The 14,606-nt window shown below is 43.6% G+C and overlaps 1 protein-coding gene across 3 annotated transcripts in view; it reads left to right on the forward strand.

Annotated features, from left to right (window-relative positions):
* Positions 1-14,606, forward strand: part of LOC139539607 (AT-rich interactive domain-containing protein 3A-like) — a 57,087-nt gene that overhangs the window by 29,977 nt on the left and 12,504 nt on the right. For 2 of the 3 annotated variants that reach the window (XM_071342697.1, XM_071342696.1), the window contains 2 exons: positions 814-1,071; positions 13,916-13,988. In XM_071342697.1, the coding sequence (XP_071198798.1) occupies positions 814-1,071; positions 13,916-13,988 (331 nt within the window). The remainder of the gene's footprint in view (positions 1-813; positions 1,072-13,915; positions 13,989-14,606) is intronic. The other variant, XM_071342698.1, reaches the window with a different exon arrangement.

The raw sequence follows: 14,606 nt of genomic DNA on the forward strand, positions 1-14,606 counted from the left end.
AGCGTGTCCAGGATTCATGGACTTGGGAGGAGATCCTGGACGGTAAGGGACCCTGGAGGCAGGCTGGGGAGTATCGCCGTCCACGGGAGGAACTGGAGGCAGCAAGAGCAGAGCGGCAGCGTTACGAAGGAACACGGCTAGCAAGGAAGCCCGAGAGGCAGCTCCAAAAAAAATTGGGGGGGGGGGGGGCACAATTTTGATCCATGGCACGATCCATGGCACGAAGCCTCCAGTGATGATCCATGGCAAGAAGCCTCCAGTGATGATCCATGGCACGAAGACTCCAGTGATGATCCATGGCAAGAAGCCTCCAGTGGCTGAGTCAGGTTGGAGACCTGAGCCAACTCCCCATGCTTACCGTGGCGAGCGTCGTACTGGTCAGGCACCGTGTTATGCGGTGGAGCGCACGGTGTCTCCAGTGCGCGTGCACAGCCCGGTGCGCTACCTTCCAGCTCCCCGAATCGGCAGGGCTAGAGTGGGCATCCAGCCAGGTCGGAGAGTGCCGGCTCAGCACATCTGGCCGCCAGTACGTCTCTACGGCCCAGGATATCATGCGCCGGCTCTGCGCACTGTGTCTCCGGTGCGTCTGCACAGCCCAGTGCGTCCTGTGCCAGCACCTCGCATCTGCATGGCGAAAATAACCATCCAGCCAGGTCGGGTTGTGCAGGCTCTACGCTCAAGACCTCCAGTGCGCCTCCACGGCCCAGTGTATCCTGTGCCTGTCCCCAGAAGGACAGGGCCTCCTGTATGTCTCTCCAGCCTGGTGAGTCCTGTGCCTGCGCCTAGAACTAATCCTCCTGTATGTCTCCCCAGCCTGGTGAGCTCTGTGACAGCTCAACGTACCAGACTGCCCATACGTCTCCTCCCTCCAGTGATGATCCATGGCAAGAAGCCTCCAGTGAAGAGTCATGGCCTCCATGGCCTCCATGGCCTTCAGGCCTCAAGTCCGGAGCCTCCAGCGACGGCCTCCAGTCCGGAGCCTCCAGCGATGGTCTCCAGTCCGGAGCCCGCTACGAGGGTCCCCAGTCCGGGGTCGACGACGAGGGTCCCCGCACCAGAGGTGCCACCAAGGTGGGGTGAGCCAGTGATGGAGTGGGGTCTGCGTCCCGCATCTGAGCTGCCACCGCGGATAGATGCCCACCCAGACCCTCCCCTATAGGTTTAGGTTTTGTGGTCGGAGTCCACACCTTTGGGGGGGGGGGGGGGGGGTACTGTCCCGCCCTGACCTTAGAGATCCTTTTTATGTCTCTATTTTGGTTTGGTCAGGGCATGAGTTGGGGTGGGTATTCTATGTTCTATGTTTTCTATTTCTTTGTGTTTGGCCGGGTGTGGTTCTGTCTGTCGTTGTCTCTGATTGAGAACCATACTTAGGCTGCCCTTTTTCTCACCTGTGTTTGTGGGAAGGTAACTTTGTTTGATGGCACATAGCCTTAAGCTTCACGGTTTGTTTTTGTAGTGTTTATTTTTTTGTCCGGCGTCATTTTTATAAATAAAAGGAAAAATGTACGTACACCACGCTGCACCTTGGTCCTCTTCTTCTGTTAACGGCCGTGACAGTTCTAGAATGTTCTACCACATGTTATCATGACATGTCAGCGTTGCCGTAACAATCTGAGTTATATCATGGTTACCCCAGAATCTATATTATATTGTTGACAGTTATATAATTAATAACTGGGCAGCAGGTAGCCTAGTGGTTAGAGTGTTGGACTAGTAACTGAAATGTTGCAAGATCAAATCCCTGAGCTGTCAAGGTAAAATTCTGTAATTCTGGCCCTGAACAAGGCAGAACCCACTGTTCCTAGGCTGTCATTGAAAATAAGAATTTGTTCTCAACTGACTTGCCTAGTTAAATAAAGGAAAAATAAATAAAAAATAGTTCCTGTACTAGTACCTTGTCCATTCAGATAATGTTACGCAATCCAATGTTAATGACTCACTGCGGAATTCAGTTTATTTCTCTGCATAATTCCCCCCCACACGGAACTCTGTAAGGAACATGAACTCAAACTTTATGTATTTTCCACCTTCATTTTTATGTTATACAAACACATGTTAAATGTATTTTCTTGTTGATAGTAGCTGAGTAGAAGTGCTGTGATGGTCTGGCGTGTGCTTCTCCATGGGGAGGAAGGGGTTAAGACCGTACCATTTATTTTGGGCAGGTGGGTGGAGGCAGTTGGAATGTGCCTGAGGGAGAGTGCTAATCTGGCCATTCAGGACCCAGACCCTCTCAGACTAGTTGCACGTCTCTATCAGTCTGTCAGTTGGAACCATTCCAAACAGAAATGTTAGCCCTGCATTAAAAACTAGACATTCAGGTAAGTGCTAGATGACAGCCAGTGTATAGTTGCCTTTAGCCAAACCTGGCCATGCAGCCTAGGAGTGTATCATCTTGGCTGTGGAAAGGTCAGACTAAATTAGCCCCCATGTGGTCGGGACGGAGGTCTGATTAAAAATGTGGTCATCAATTAATCAAAATTTTGAGGCGAGGCAGGTTGCCAGTAGCCTCTGATAGAAGATATCTGCCGCCGGCATAAGGAGGCAGCTGAATTACAAAAAGGATTCGTTGGGTGGATATCAAATTATACCAGCAGTGGATACTTTTTTGCCAACGAAACTGATTTGCCCCTGGTAGAGTGCCATTTGAGCTGTGTTATTTTAGTGACACCCATCCCTACCCCCTGGCGCCTGTACATACACCTGCCCCCTGATATTTTGTTATGGCAGCACTTCTTTTATTACTACCCGGACCTCTTTCCATTCACTGTTGTTTACTCCATCAAACACATGAGGGAGGATCTTTTTCTTTTTTCTCTCCCAACCTGTAGGCCTACATGTATCTGTTACAGTTCAACATCTGATAAGGCAGAGGTCATCATACCTGTTCGTTATCACAATAACATGGCACGAGAATCTGGTGCTTTCTGGGCTAGCCTACTTCCACTGTCCAAAATGTCACCCTATTTCCTATTTGTGATGTTTTATTTGTGTGTGTGTGTGTGTGTGTGTGTCTGTGTCTGTGTCTGTGTGTGTGTGTGTGTGTGTGTGTGTGTGTGTGTGTGTGTGTGTGTGTGTGTGTGTGTGTGTGTGTGTGTGTGTGTGTGTGTGTGTGTGTGTGTGTGTGTGTGTGTGTGTGTGTGTGTGTGTGTGTGTATACAGTACATTCGGAAAGTAATTAGACCCCTTGACTTTTTCCACATTTTGTTACGTTAAAGCCTTATTCTAAAATGGATTAAATAGTTTTTTTCCTCAGTAATCTAAACACAATAATATACCCCATAATGTCAAAGCAAAAACAGGTTTTTATACCTTTTTGCAAATGTATGAAAAGGACATTCAGAGACTTGTCCTGAAGCCACTTCTGCGTTATCCTGTTGGAAGGTATATGTTCGCCCCAGTCTGAGGTCCTAAGCGCTCATGAGCAGGTTTTCATCAAGGATCTCTCTGTACTTCGCTCCGTTCATCTTTCCCTCGATCCTGACTAGTCTCCCAGTCCCTGCCACTGAAAAGCATCCCCACAGCATGATGCTGCCACCACCATTCTTCACCGTAGGGATGGTGCCAGGTTTCCTCCAGACGTGACTCTTGGCATTCAGGCCAAAGAGTTCAATCTTGGTTTCATCAAATCAGAGAATCTTGTTTCTTATGGTCTGAGAGTCTTTAGGTGCCTTATGGCAAACTCCAAGTGGGCTGTCATGTGCCTTTTACTGAGGAGTGGCTTCCGTCTGGCCCCTCTACCATAAAGGCCTGATTGGTGGAGTGTTGCAGAGATGGAAGGTTCTCCCATCTCCACAGAGGAAATCTGGAGGTCTGTCAGAGTGACCATCAGGTTCTTGCCTGCAACGTAACAAAATGTGGAAAAAGTCAAGGGGTCTGAATACTTTCTGAATGCACCTTGTTGGTATATTTTTTTTGGGGGGGGTGTTAGTTTAATGTGTATTTTATATTTTGTTATACAGGGCGCATTTGGAAAAGAGACCTAGGTCTCAATATGTCTTCCCTGTCAAAATAAAGGTTAAATAAAAAATATAGTGTACTACTTTTGGCCAGAAAGTAGTGCACTGTGTAGGGAATACGGTGCCATTTCAGAAGCAGCTTGGTGCTCAATCACCAGAGGGTAAACTCTATGTTTTACCTCCCATGTTTAACTTACAGTCTTGTTTGTTGTGTTCAGAACTGGCTTTACCCCCTGCAGCTCATTAACCCTGCAGCTCATTAACCATGCAGCTAGCGTGTAGACTTACATATTCACCTCTTGTATTTTGTTTTAACACCTTGAAACATGTACTAATTATTATCACAGCATGCCGTGCATTCAGACCTCTGTAACAAACATGCCCAACTCCAAAAATGTGAGAAAATAAATTGCAAGCTGTTTTTAAATACAGAGAAATACTCCAGTAAAAAAATTGCATCTTAATTGACAATCCACCAGGCCCCTACTTTTATAGCACAATTCCAGACAAAACCTCAAATTTTGGGCCTTTTAGGATGACAATTACCATGTTCCTCTTTCCTGAAGTTGACTAACCACAACAGTCATTTTGTTGAAGGGGAATCTGTTGCTCATCCACAAATGAGGCAGAGAGTGTTGACCTCCCCACTGTCCATTGCCTACCCCTTCTCCTTTCATTACACATTCATCCTCCGGCTATAAAACTCCAAAAGCAGAAAAGACTTTGATGTACCCTGTCCTGTTTTTTAAATACAAACAGCAGGGCAGATGTAACACAGATGGACAGTAAATAGAGTATATGTTTAAAATGTATTGCACTCATTATTATCAGGGAGTTGGCATTAAATATTGGTTTGCACGCACCAACACACGGAATGGGGGAAGGGCGGTGACTCCAGGAAATGAAGGATGAATTGGAGCCAATGCCACAAAGTGACACTTATTGGGATTGCTCGCCAGCGTGATTCTGCTGATACTACTCCTATATCGATGGCATTCCTTGATGTTCACTCCTGAAATTTGTAACCTATACAGTGGATTCTGAAAGTTTTCAGACCCCTTGACTTTTTCCACATTTTGTTACGTTACAGCCTAATTCTAAAATTGATTAAATCGTTTTTTCCCTCATCAATCTACACATAATAACCTATAATGACAAAGCAAAAACTGTTTTTTTGAGTAAAAGTTCTGAATGCTTTTTTGATTTTTGTTCGATTTAAAATCCCAACTTTTGAAGTATAGAGCCAAAATAATAAAAAATGCTTCACTGTCACAATAATTACGGAGGACACTGTAAATGAATAAAATCCAGACTTAAGCAAAGTCAGTGATGTATTACATCCAGTTCTCACAGCATTTATTTGTGTGACCCAATCATTTGTGTGCAGTGCACGGCAGACCATTAGAGGATATGCTGAAGGCCTGTTGAAAAATTCTGTCGTCAAACTATCGTCCATGAAGTGCCCTGGGGAACCTTTGGGTGTGTGACAGACTTTGTTTTAACACAAAGAAAGAACAGGGTTAATGGAACTAGGCATTCCATAAAAACAACGGCTTAAACAAAACAAACAATGGCATTGGAAGACCTATTAAAGTCTTCCTGTTGAGTCAAGGAGAAACAGAGGGATGTAACTAAAGGGTGTGGGGGGGGGAGCGAGGGAGAGAGCAGTTTGAACAGCAGCCAAGCAGTACAAGTGTAGTGAATACTGGCTTTTGGCTGTGAAGTGGAGTGTTTAAAAGTGTCCAGTATCTAGTTGCTTTGCAGCTGATGTAAGAACTGTGCAGCCAAGGGGATTCTGGAAATTGGCAGGCACTCAATATGGTTTTGAAAGGGGGTAGCTAGTAGCAGGAATGTAAACAATGATTGCATAAAGGTCAGCAGTTCCCATTTCGGCATTTGGCCTTTTTTGTATAGTTTCAAGGCATCTACACAGTGTCTTTAGTTATCTGGGAAAACCTAGCTTTGTATTTATTCAGAAAGTGATTTGATTTAACCGTGACTTGTCAACTAATACATTGTCAGGGAGTGGATTGAGATTATACTACATGCATTTGCTTTATGAGTCCAGCCTCTCAAACCATATATCTTTCTTTGTGGATGACCTGCGTCGTTTGTCGTGTCTAATCTGTACATTTCTATACAAGGCTCAAGCTTCTTACGGTATGAAAGACTAGAATGTAACCTTGTGCCAAAATACTCTGGTAAAAATGCGATTACTATTGAATGGTTACGTTTGAAGTGTCAACAAACAAAGTTATGACGTCTTTGAAATAAGTAATCTATAGAAACATCCATATCCTTACAAAGACCATGTTTGTGCTCTGTCGCCTTGAAATACCTTGAAACAGTGCTCCATCAGCCTTGGGCATTAAAAGGTTGCATTCTTTAAGAAATCAATGGGAAATAGATCAGACACAGATATGTTTCACACTACCTGGTATTTCTGAATCCACCTTATTTGAAATAGATTGGGGAAAATGTCAGTTGGGGAAAATGTAAATGTACAATTCAATAGCCATTATAAGCTTGACCGTCATACAAAGAATGATGTGTGAGATTAACCAGCCACACCTTGTTTTGATCCCATCCACTTCTGAAAGATGGTTAGGATTCAAGTTACAACAGTGGGCATTGTCATGACTCCCCCTGGGGTGTATTCATTACGCTGATTCTGTTGCAAAACATTTACTGCCATTTACTGCAAACTGAAAATGTTTTGCAATGAAAAAATGTGTTTCTATTCGACAAATTCAGGTAGGTCCCACAACATGGCAGCTGACAAGGAGAGGACAGTTTTATTTTATTTAAAAAATATATATATTTAACCATTATTTAACTAGGCAAGTCAGTTAAGAACAAATTCTTATTTACAATGACGGCCTACACCGGCCAAACCCTTACGACGCTGGCTGGACCAATTGTTCGCTCCCTATGATCAAGTGTCAGCAGAGGTTAAACGTTTTACCCATCCAACCTATTGATCTGGATGGCCCGGCCAACACGACCAGGGCAGATGTCACTAGTTACCACAGCCACAAAATGATGGCTAAACCCCACCTATTTTGACAATTATCTTAATTAAAATCTGGTTTTAAACTTAACCTTAACCACACTGCTAACCTTATGCCTAACCATAACATTAAATGAAGACCATTTCATGAATTTATGCGATATAGCCAATTTTGACTTTGTGGCTCTGGTAACTAGTGACAACTGACCAGGACATCTCCTTCCCTAAAGAGCCACATGGAAAGTGCTGCTGAGGGTGGCGTGACCTGGGCTGTCGTTATCCATCACCCTCATAGCCAAGGTCATCAATCATTCTGATTGATACTCTGCTAACAACCAGAGCCTTTCTCGCCAGACATGTCTTCTGTTCCCTTCAGATTGTCTGCCGGTCCTGTTTGGTAACGCAGGCACTGGGACCAGTTTGTTTGGTTAGGTGATGTTGTCTTCTTAGAGTCTGTTCTTGTTCGTGCCAATCAAACATTTCCCCATCCACTCACATTGCTCACATGTGAAACTGCAGCTTGCTCAAAGTTCCGCCCTACCTTCTTTGGCATTTATAAACTTGATACTATTCATTAGACTGTGTAGTTAGGTTAGGCCCTTAATACATCGTCATACAGTTAGCAATCTAGACGCTCTCACAAGCTGCCAACTGTTCCACATTCTTCTTAAAGTCTATACAGGCTGTATGTACTGTAAGAACAGCTGAGGTTAGTGGGAACGGGATACATGTGTCATTGAATAGTGTTCATTCTATTTCCATGTCATGTATCGTCAAGTGGTGTTCACTCTATTTTCACATCAACTGTAAATATATCCAATGAAAGACATGATTATTACTTTGACGTTGGCCCTATGCAGGATTCCTTCATTGACTCCATTAATTGACAGAATTCAAACATATTACACTTGCTATGCTACCCTTTGCATTGTGTATCACCATATTACTCTTAATCCAAGCATAGCAGTTCGTTGTTATTTTTTTTACAATCCTCTCCAATCTCTCTTCAGTTCATAGAAAATGCTGCAATACTCACTGGGAGGAACAGCTTTGTTTTTGCTTCTCTGAGTATTTGCTTGCGTCTAAATCCTTTGATACTGTCCCAACCCACTATCCATTAGGTGAATCTTGGATTATGAAGTCAGGAATTCAGTCAGGATGTGTAACTTTGTGGGCGACCCAACCAAATTCACATAGAAATGTGAGTTATAGATCTGTCATTCTGAAAGCAAGTCTATGAAGCTTCCCATTCTTACGTTAAGTTTTTGATTCTTTTACTTTCGGTTTTGTACACCAGCTGAAAGTACAATATTTTTGGTTGTTGAAAAGATATTTCACAGCTGTTTAGATGGTACAATGATTCTCTACACTATACTTGTTTTGCTTGTTTGTCACATAAACTAAAATTACGTGAAATATTTGAATTTTAGCAACCAGGAAATGGGGGAGCGATTTCTACATAGTGCACCTTTTTTAAATGTGTTGTGCCATGTTCAACAGTGGTTTTGTCTCTAGGTATAGTGCTCAGGTAGCCTAGTGGTTAAGCTGTGTGCCCCTGAGCAAGGCACTTAACCCTAGTTGCTCTGGAAAAGTGTGTCTGCTAAAATGTAAATGTAGAAAGGCTGAATTTGTTTTCATGTTTGTAAACAAGACAAAATGTCTGTGAGGAGGTTTATGTATTCTCATTAAAATGAGGCGTGTTGTGGATTTAAGTGATTGGTGTGTAGAAACAGATAAATCTCAAATAAAAATTCAGAACATTTTCTCCGTTATTTTAAATGTCGAATAGCTAACTGGTTGTGGTGTGACGGTTGGTAATGTGTTACAACAGTATGATGTATGGGGTGAAGAAAGAGGGTAGAGACAGACAGGGAAGACAAAAATATAAAAAAAAATTGTCAGACTAGTTTCAGGCTCATTCAAACAGAGAGTGGAACTGCTCTTGCTATTCATTCATTGACCATCCACAGGTGTGAACCGTGTTCTTTCTTACTGTGCTAATGTCTTCACACTACAAAAGGGAAACAACCATTTACAAAAAAAAGTAGAGGTTGGGGTTTATTTTATTTACATACTACATACTTTAAACTTTACTTTTTTTTAAACTATAGTGTACTTTGCTGGTTCCCTCTTCTTGAGCTTGTTCAGTGTATTATGTAGTCTCCAGTTCCTGTTCCTACAGCTTATTGAAAGTTTAACATTATTTTCCTCTTGAGTGGAAATCTTCTCAAGAAGGCAAGCAGTGAAATTGCTTGCTGCGATAAATCTAGCCAATTCCGATAATGTGGACCTAATTAGCATTATGAGCAATTTCTTCTAATAAAGAAATGTAGGCTGTTGGTTGTGAAACATATATGGTAACCGCGTGGTATAATGCTCGACACAAATCATGGCTTATCTGTTTCTACACACTAATCACAAATGAAAAATTTAATTCAATACAATTTATTATTCAATTTAATTCAATTCAATACATATTTAGTAAGCTAGCAAAGTCAGCCAGCATAGCAGGAGCTAGATACCTCTCCTCACTGCGATGCTTTGCCATTACTGTGGTTTCTTAGGTGGAGCTGTGGTTTTATATCTCTTTGAGTTGGAAATCAAAGTATGAGTGTGATAATGAGTCAAAGGGAGCAGTCTGCGCCACATTTTGTTGTTGAATTGTCCTTGTTCACTTGATAAGCGTGTGAAAATGCAGCAAACTAGCATGGGAGAGACACAGCTAGGAACTATACACTATTTGAATAAGAGAGATCATGTGCCCAGGTTCACAATCCATATACAGCACCCCCTCACACCGGTGAAGTCAAGCTGCATGCTCGCTTCCTCCCATCCCCCTCCTGGCCTCTCTCTCCCCTCCCCCACTGCCCTCCTGTGTGTGTGTGTGTGTGTGTGTGTGTGTGTGTGTGTGTGTGTGTGTGTGTGTGTGTGTGTGTGTGTGTGTGTGTGTGTGTGTGTGTGTGTGTGTGTGTGTGTGTGTGTGTGTGTGTGTGTGTGTGTGTGTGTGTGTGTGTGTGTGTGTGTGTCAGTCAGCCCTGGCAGGTGTGAAAGGATGGGTGTGTTTCATAGGCAACAGCTCGTGTGACACACTAGCTCCATGCGATCCCCTCTCAATGTCCATGTGGGGACAGGGCTCAATAGCTAGGCCCAATTATGTGCTACGTGACACTTGTTGCGAGGTGCCTGGATGACTCGCATGGGACTCTGATAGCTGTTGTTTTTCGCAACCTCTGAGTAACCGTGACTACTTGTGCTGGAATTATTCATGATGTTTGACATAAAACAGATTTTTGTGTGTGTTTCACCCAACAGGAAAACAACAAGCTTGACCTGCATAGTTAAAGCATTCAGAAATGAATACGTTGCTGATCTTGTATCAATGATCCACGAGACACGAAAAAAAACCATGAAGTCATAAACAGCAGCCTGAACAAAGCTTGCTCAAACGTTTTATGCAGCTCACACAGGCAATGCATTGAAGTAGTCTCTTTGACTATCTGTTGGCCTTTTCACATTGTAACATTCTGGGTGGATCTAATGAAATCTGTGCTGGCAGGAAACCTGCTCACACTGAAACTCCCTGCTTCTTAAAGTTCACTCTAAAACGCCTGCCTGCTTTTCTATCACTCAGAACACGTAAAACTCCTCAGTAGTGGCATGTATGTAACGAGGTTTATGCTCACTGCCAACGTTTTGTTCATTGACACAGCTCTTTGTGAGACAGTCGCACACAAGGAGACGGTCGACGCCCTATCAGTGTGTGTACTATAGATTTAAGTTGATGTGAAAACCTGTAGCCCCAAACCCCACCCGTCCCAGATAAACAGATGTGTTCTGCCATAGTGATGTCGGGGGGGGGGGGGTAAAATGAGGGGGTTAGGGGGGGGGGGGGGGCAGGTAGGAGTTAGAATGAGGGGGTTAGAGGGGTGTGTGGGGGGTTAGTGGGGTGTGTAGGTGGGAGTTAGAATGAGGGGGTTAGAGGGGTGTGTGGCGGGGGTCTCTAAGAGGTTCACGTGAAAAGGATGCAGCTGTATCCAGTAATACAAGAGAGAAGGGGCCAACTAAAGGAACTGGTGGTTGATAGGAGAGCGAGGTGGGGAAGGGAACCTGATTGGTGGGTTCCTCTCCTACCTTGTGTCAGGAACGTCAACCATTTATAGCTCTCTGGCTTTACCTAAGTAGATTGATACTGCTTGTCAGGGAGGGTATCACTAATCTTGTTGACCCCTGGTTAAAGGTCTTCCCAAACTATATGTCGGATTCAGTATTTTACGAATATTAACTGACTTGCCTAGTTAAATAAAATATTGAAAAAATCTATTCGGCGAGATACCACAGTGTGCCATCACAGCAGTTAGATGTTTTCCATTTAGTGTTTTAAGTATTTGCACATCGTTACAACACTGTATATAGACATAATATGACATTTGAAATGTCTTTATTCTTTTAGAACTTCTATGAGTGAGAGAGAGTGAGAGAGAGCATTTTGACGATTTATGGCTCGGCACTCCTAGAAATGCATGCATCCTGTAATTAAGACTGGCCTTGCCTCCAGCCCTACATTTATTACCGCCCCTCCCCCGCCTCGTCATCCAGCCCCCCATCCTTCTGATAATAAGATCTAACTGCAGCTTGGCATCACTAATGGGCGCTAAACGCCACAAAGAGAATGGCCTGTTTGTGATTACACAGCAAGAGCCTGCAAAAAGTACTCCCAAGTCCAGAACAAGACTATAGTTCTGCATTGTGTGCTCTGGCTGAACTGTTGCATTGATGAAGCATCTTGTGCACTTAACAAAAATATATACGCATAATGCAACAATTTCAAAGTCTTTACTGAGTTACAATTCATGTAAGGAAATCAGTCAATTGAAATAAATAAATGATGCCCTAATCTATGGATTTCACATGACTGGGAATACAGATATGCATCTGTTGGTCACAGATACTGTACCTTACAAAAAGAAGTAGGGGCGTTGATCAGAAAACCAGTGAGTATCTGGTGTGACCACCATTTGCCTCATGCAGCGCAACAAATCTCCTTCACATAGAGACATAGAGTTGATCAGGCAGTTGATTGTTGCCTGTGGAATGTTGTCCCACTCCTATTCAATGGCTGTGCAAAGTTGCTGGATATTGTCGGGAACTGGAACATGCTGTCGTACACGTTGATCCAGAGCATCCCAAACGTGCTCAATGTGTGACATGTCTGGTGAGTATGCAGGCCATGGAAAAACTGGGACATTTTCAGCTTCCAGGAATTGTGTACAGATCCTTGCAATATCATGCATTATCATGCTGAAACATGAGGTGATGAATGGCACGACAATGGGCCTCAGGATCTCGTCACGGTATCTCTGTGCATTCAAATTGCCATCGATAAAATGCAATTGTGTTCGTTGTCCGTAGCTTATGCCTGCCCATACCATAACCCCACTGCCACCATGGGGCACTCTGTTCACAACGTTGACATCAGCAAACCGCTCGGCCACACAATGCCATACATGCTACGCTGTCTGCCATCTACCCGGGAAAATTGAAACCGGGATTCATCCGTGAAGAGCACACCATCGAATGCTGAGCATTTTCCCACTGAAGTCTGTTACGACGCCGAACTGCAGTCAGGTCAAGACCCTGGAGAGGACGACAAGCATGCAGAGGAGCTTCCCTGAGACGGTTTCTGACAGTTTGTGCAGAAATTATTCGGTTGCGCAAACCCACAGTTTCATCAGCTGTCCGGGTGGCTCGTCTCAGACGATCCCGCAGGTGAAGAAGCCGGATGTGGAGGTCCTTGGCTGGAGTAGGTTACACATGGTCTGTGGTTGTGAGGCCGGTTGGACGTACTGCCAAATTCTCTAAAACAGAGTTGGAGGCGGCTTATGGTAGAGAAATTAAGATTCAATTCTCTGGCAACAGCGCTGGGGGACATTCCTACAGTCAGCATGCCAGTTGCACACTCCCTCAAAACTTGAGACATCTGTGGCATTGTGTTGTGTGACGACAACTGCACTTTTTATTGTCCCCAGCACAAGGTGCACCTGTGTAATGATCATGCTGTTTAATCAGATTTATTAAAATAAAAAAATGATATATATATAATAATTTGAGCTTTATATAACTAGGCAAATCAGTTAAGAACAAATTCTTATTTACAATGACAGCCTACCGGAACTCCCAATCACAGCCAGTTATGATACAGCCTGGATTTGAACCAGGGTGTCCGTAGTGATGCCTCTAGCACTGAGATGCAGTGCCTTAAACCGCTGCGCCACTCGGGAGCCCACGCAGGAGCTTCTTGATATGCCACACCTGTCAGGTGGATGGATTATCCTGGCAAAGGAAAAATGCTCACTAACAGGGATGAAAACAAATTTGTGCACAAAATTTGAGAGAATTAAAGCATTTTGTGTGTATTTCTGGGATCTTTTATTTCAGCTCATGAAACATGGGACCAACACTTTACATGTTGCATTTATATTTTAGTTTGGTATGTGTCATTTCAGAGAGAATTAAAACCCAATGATGAAACAAAATGTATTATTCCGCCTCAGCTATACATTATTGTTTTGATTTGTAAACTACACTTTTGTTTGACACGCTAGTCAGTCAAAAGATACTCTCCACACCAGCGAGTGTGAATCAATCTTTGTTGTGAACAATCTTCATACCGCAATTTAAGTTACCACAATAGCCCACTGTATTCCCATGAGCCATGTGCTTCATTGTTACTGTTCATTTTCACTGAACTTTCCGGAGCTCTCGGCCATAGCAGCTGGGCCACATCAGGTTTTCATCATACTAGACGTCCTCTCTCGACTTAATGGCATTCTAAAGCTGAGGCTCCATCCTCCATTTTGGGGCAATAATAGTTCTCAACCCCCCTTGGTAATCTACTCCCAGCTGTAACCTGTTTTTATCTCTCCCCCTCTTCTCCTCTCCTCTCCAGCTCTACGAACTAGATGGAGACCCAAAGAGAAAAGAGTTTCTGGATGACCTATTCAGCTTCATGCAAAAGAGAGGTGAGCGAGTATTGTAAAAGGAGTGGCGTATATGCAAGACAGTACTGTACCTTTCTGTCCCAGTATCTCATGCAGCAGAGACACATTAATACAAATAAAATACATGACTCGATAGCGATTTCACTGTTTGCCTTGGTGGGTTAGTAGAGAGGCCCTGTTGTGTTCTCTAGCCACCTGCCCCCGCCCCTCCCCCTTCACTGACATAGGAAACACCACTCTCAGCTTTCACCTCCGTGGGTGGATCTTTATTCATTTGCAGATGATTGCTTTATGGTCGGCCAAGCCTTCACTGTTCCCAGCTCGTCTAAAACTAAAGCGTACATGAGACTGCATGTATCAACTTAGGAATGTATTTAGGTATATGTTTAGGCGCCGGAGGTTTTATGTAGCTCCGTTAAGTTATGGTGTTTGTTTGGTTCAGCATTTGCATCTTTTATTAATGATCGTCACTTCGTCAGACTCTATTTGTATTTATTCTGGTTGCCCATTAGAGCTACTCTTCCTGGGGTCATGCAAAATTAAGGCAGATATATACAATTAAAAACATTACATTACATTTCACAACATATTTCACAACACGTTAAGTGTGTGCCCTCAGGCAAACAGCACAGCACATTG

Source organism: Salvelinus alpinus, chromosome 15 (assembly GCF_045679555.1).
Source record: "Salvelinus alpinus chromosome 15, SLU_Salpinus.1, whole genome shotgun sequence".
Classification (NCBI taxonomy): domain Eukaryota; kingdom Metazoa; phylum Chordata; class Actinopteri; order Salmoniformes; family Salmonidae; genus Salvelinus; species Salvelinus alpinus.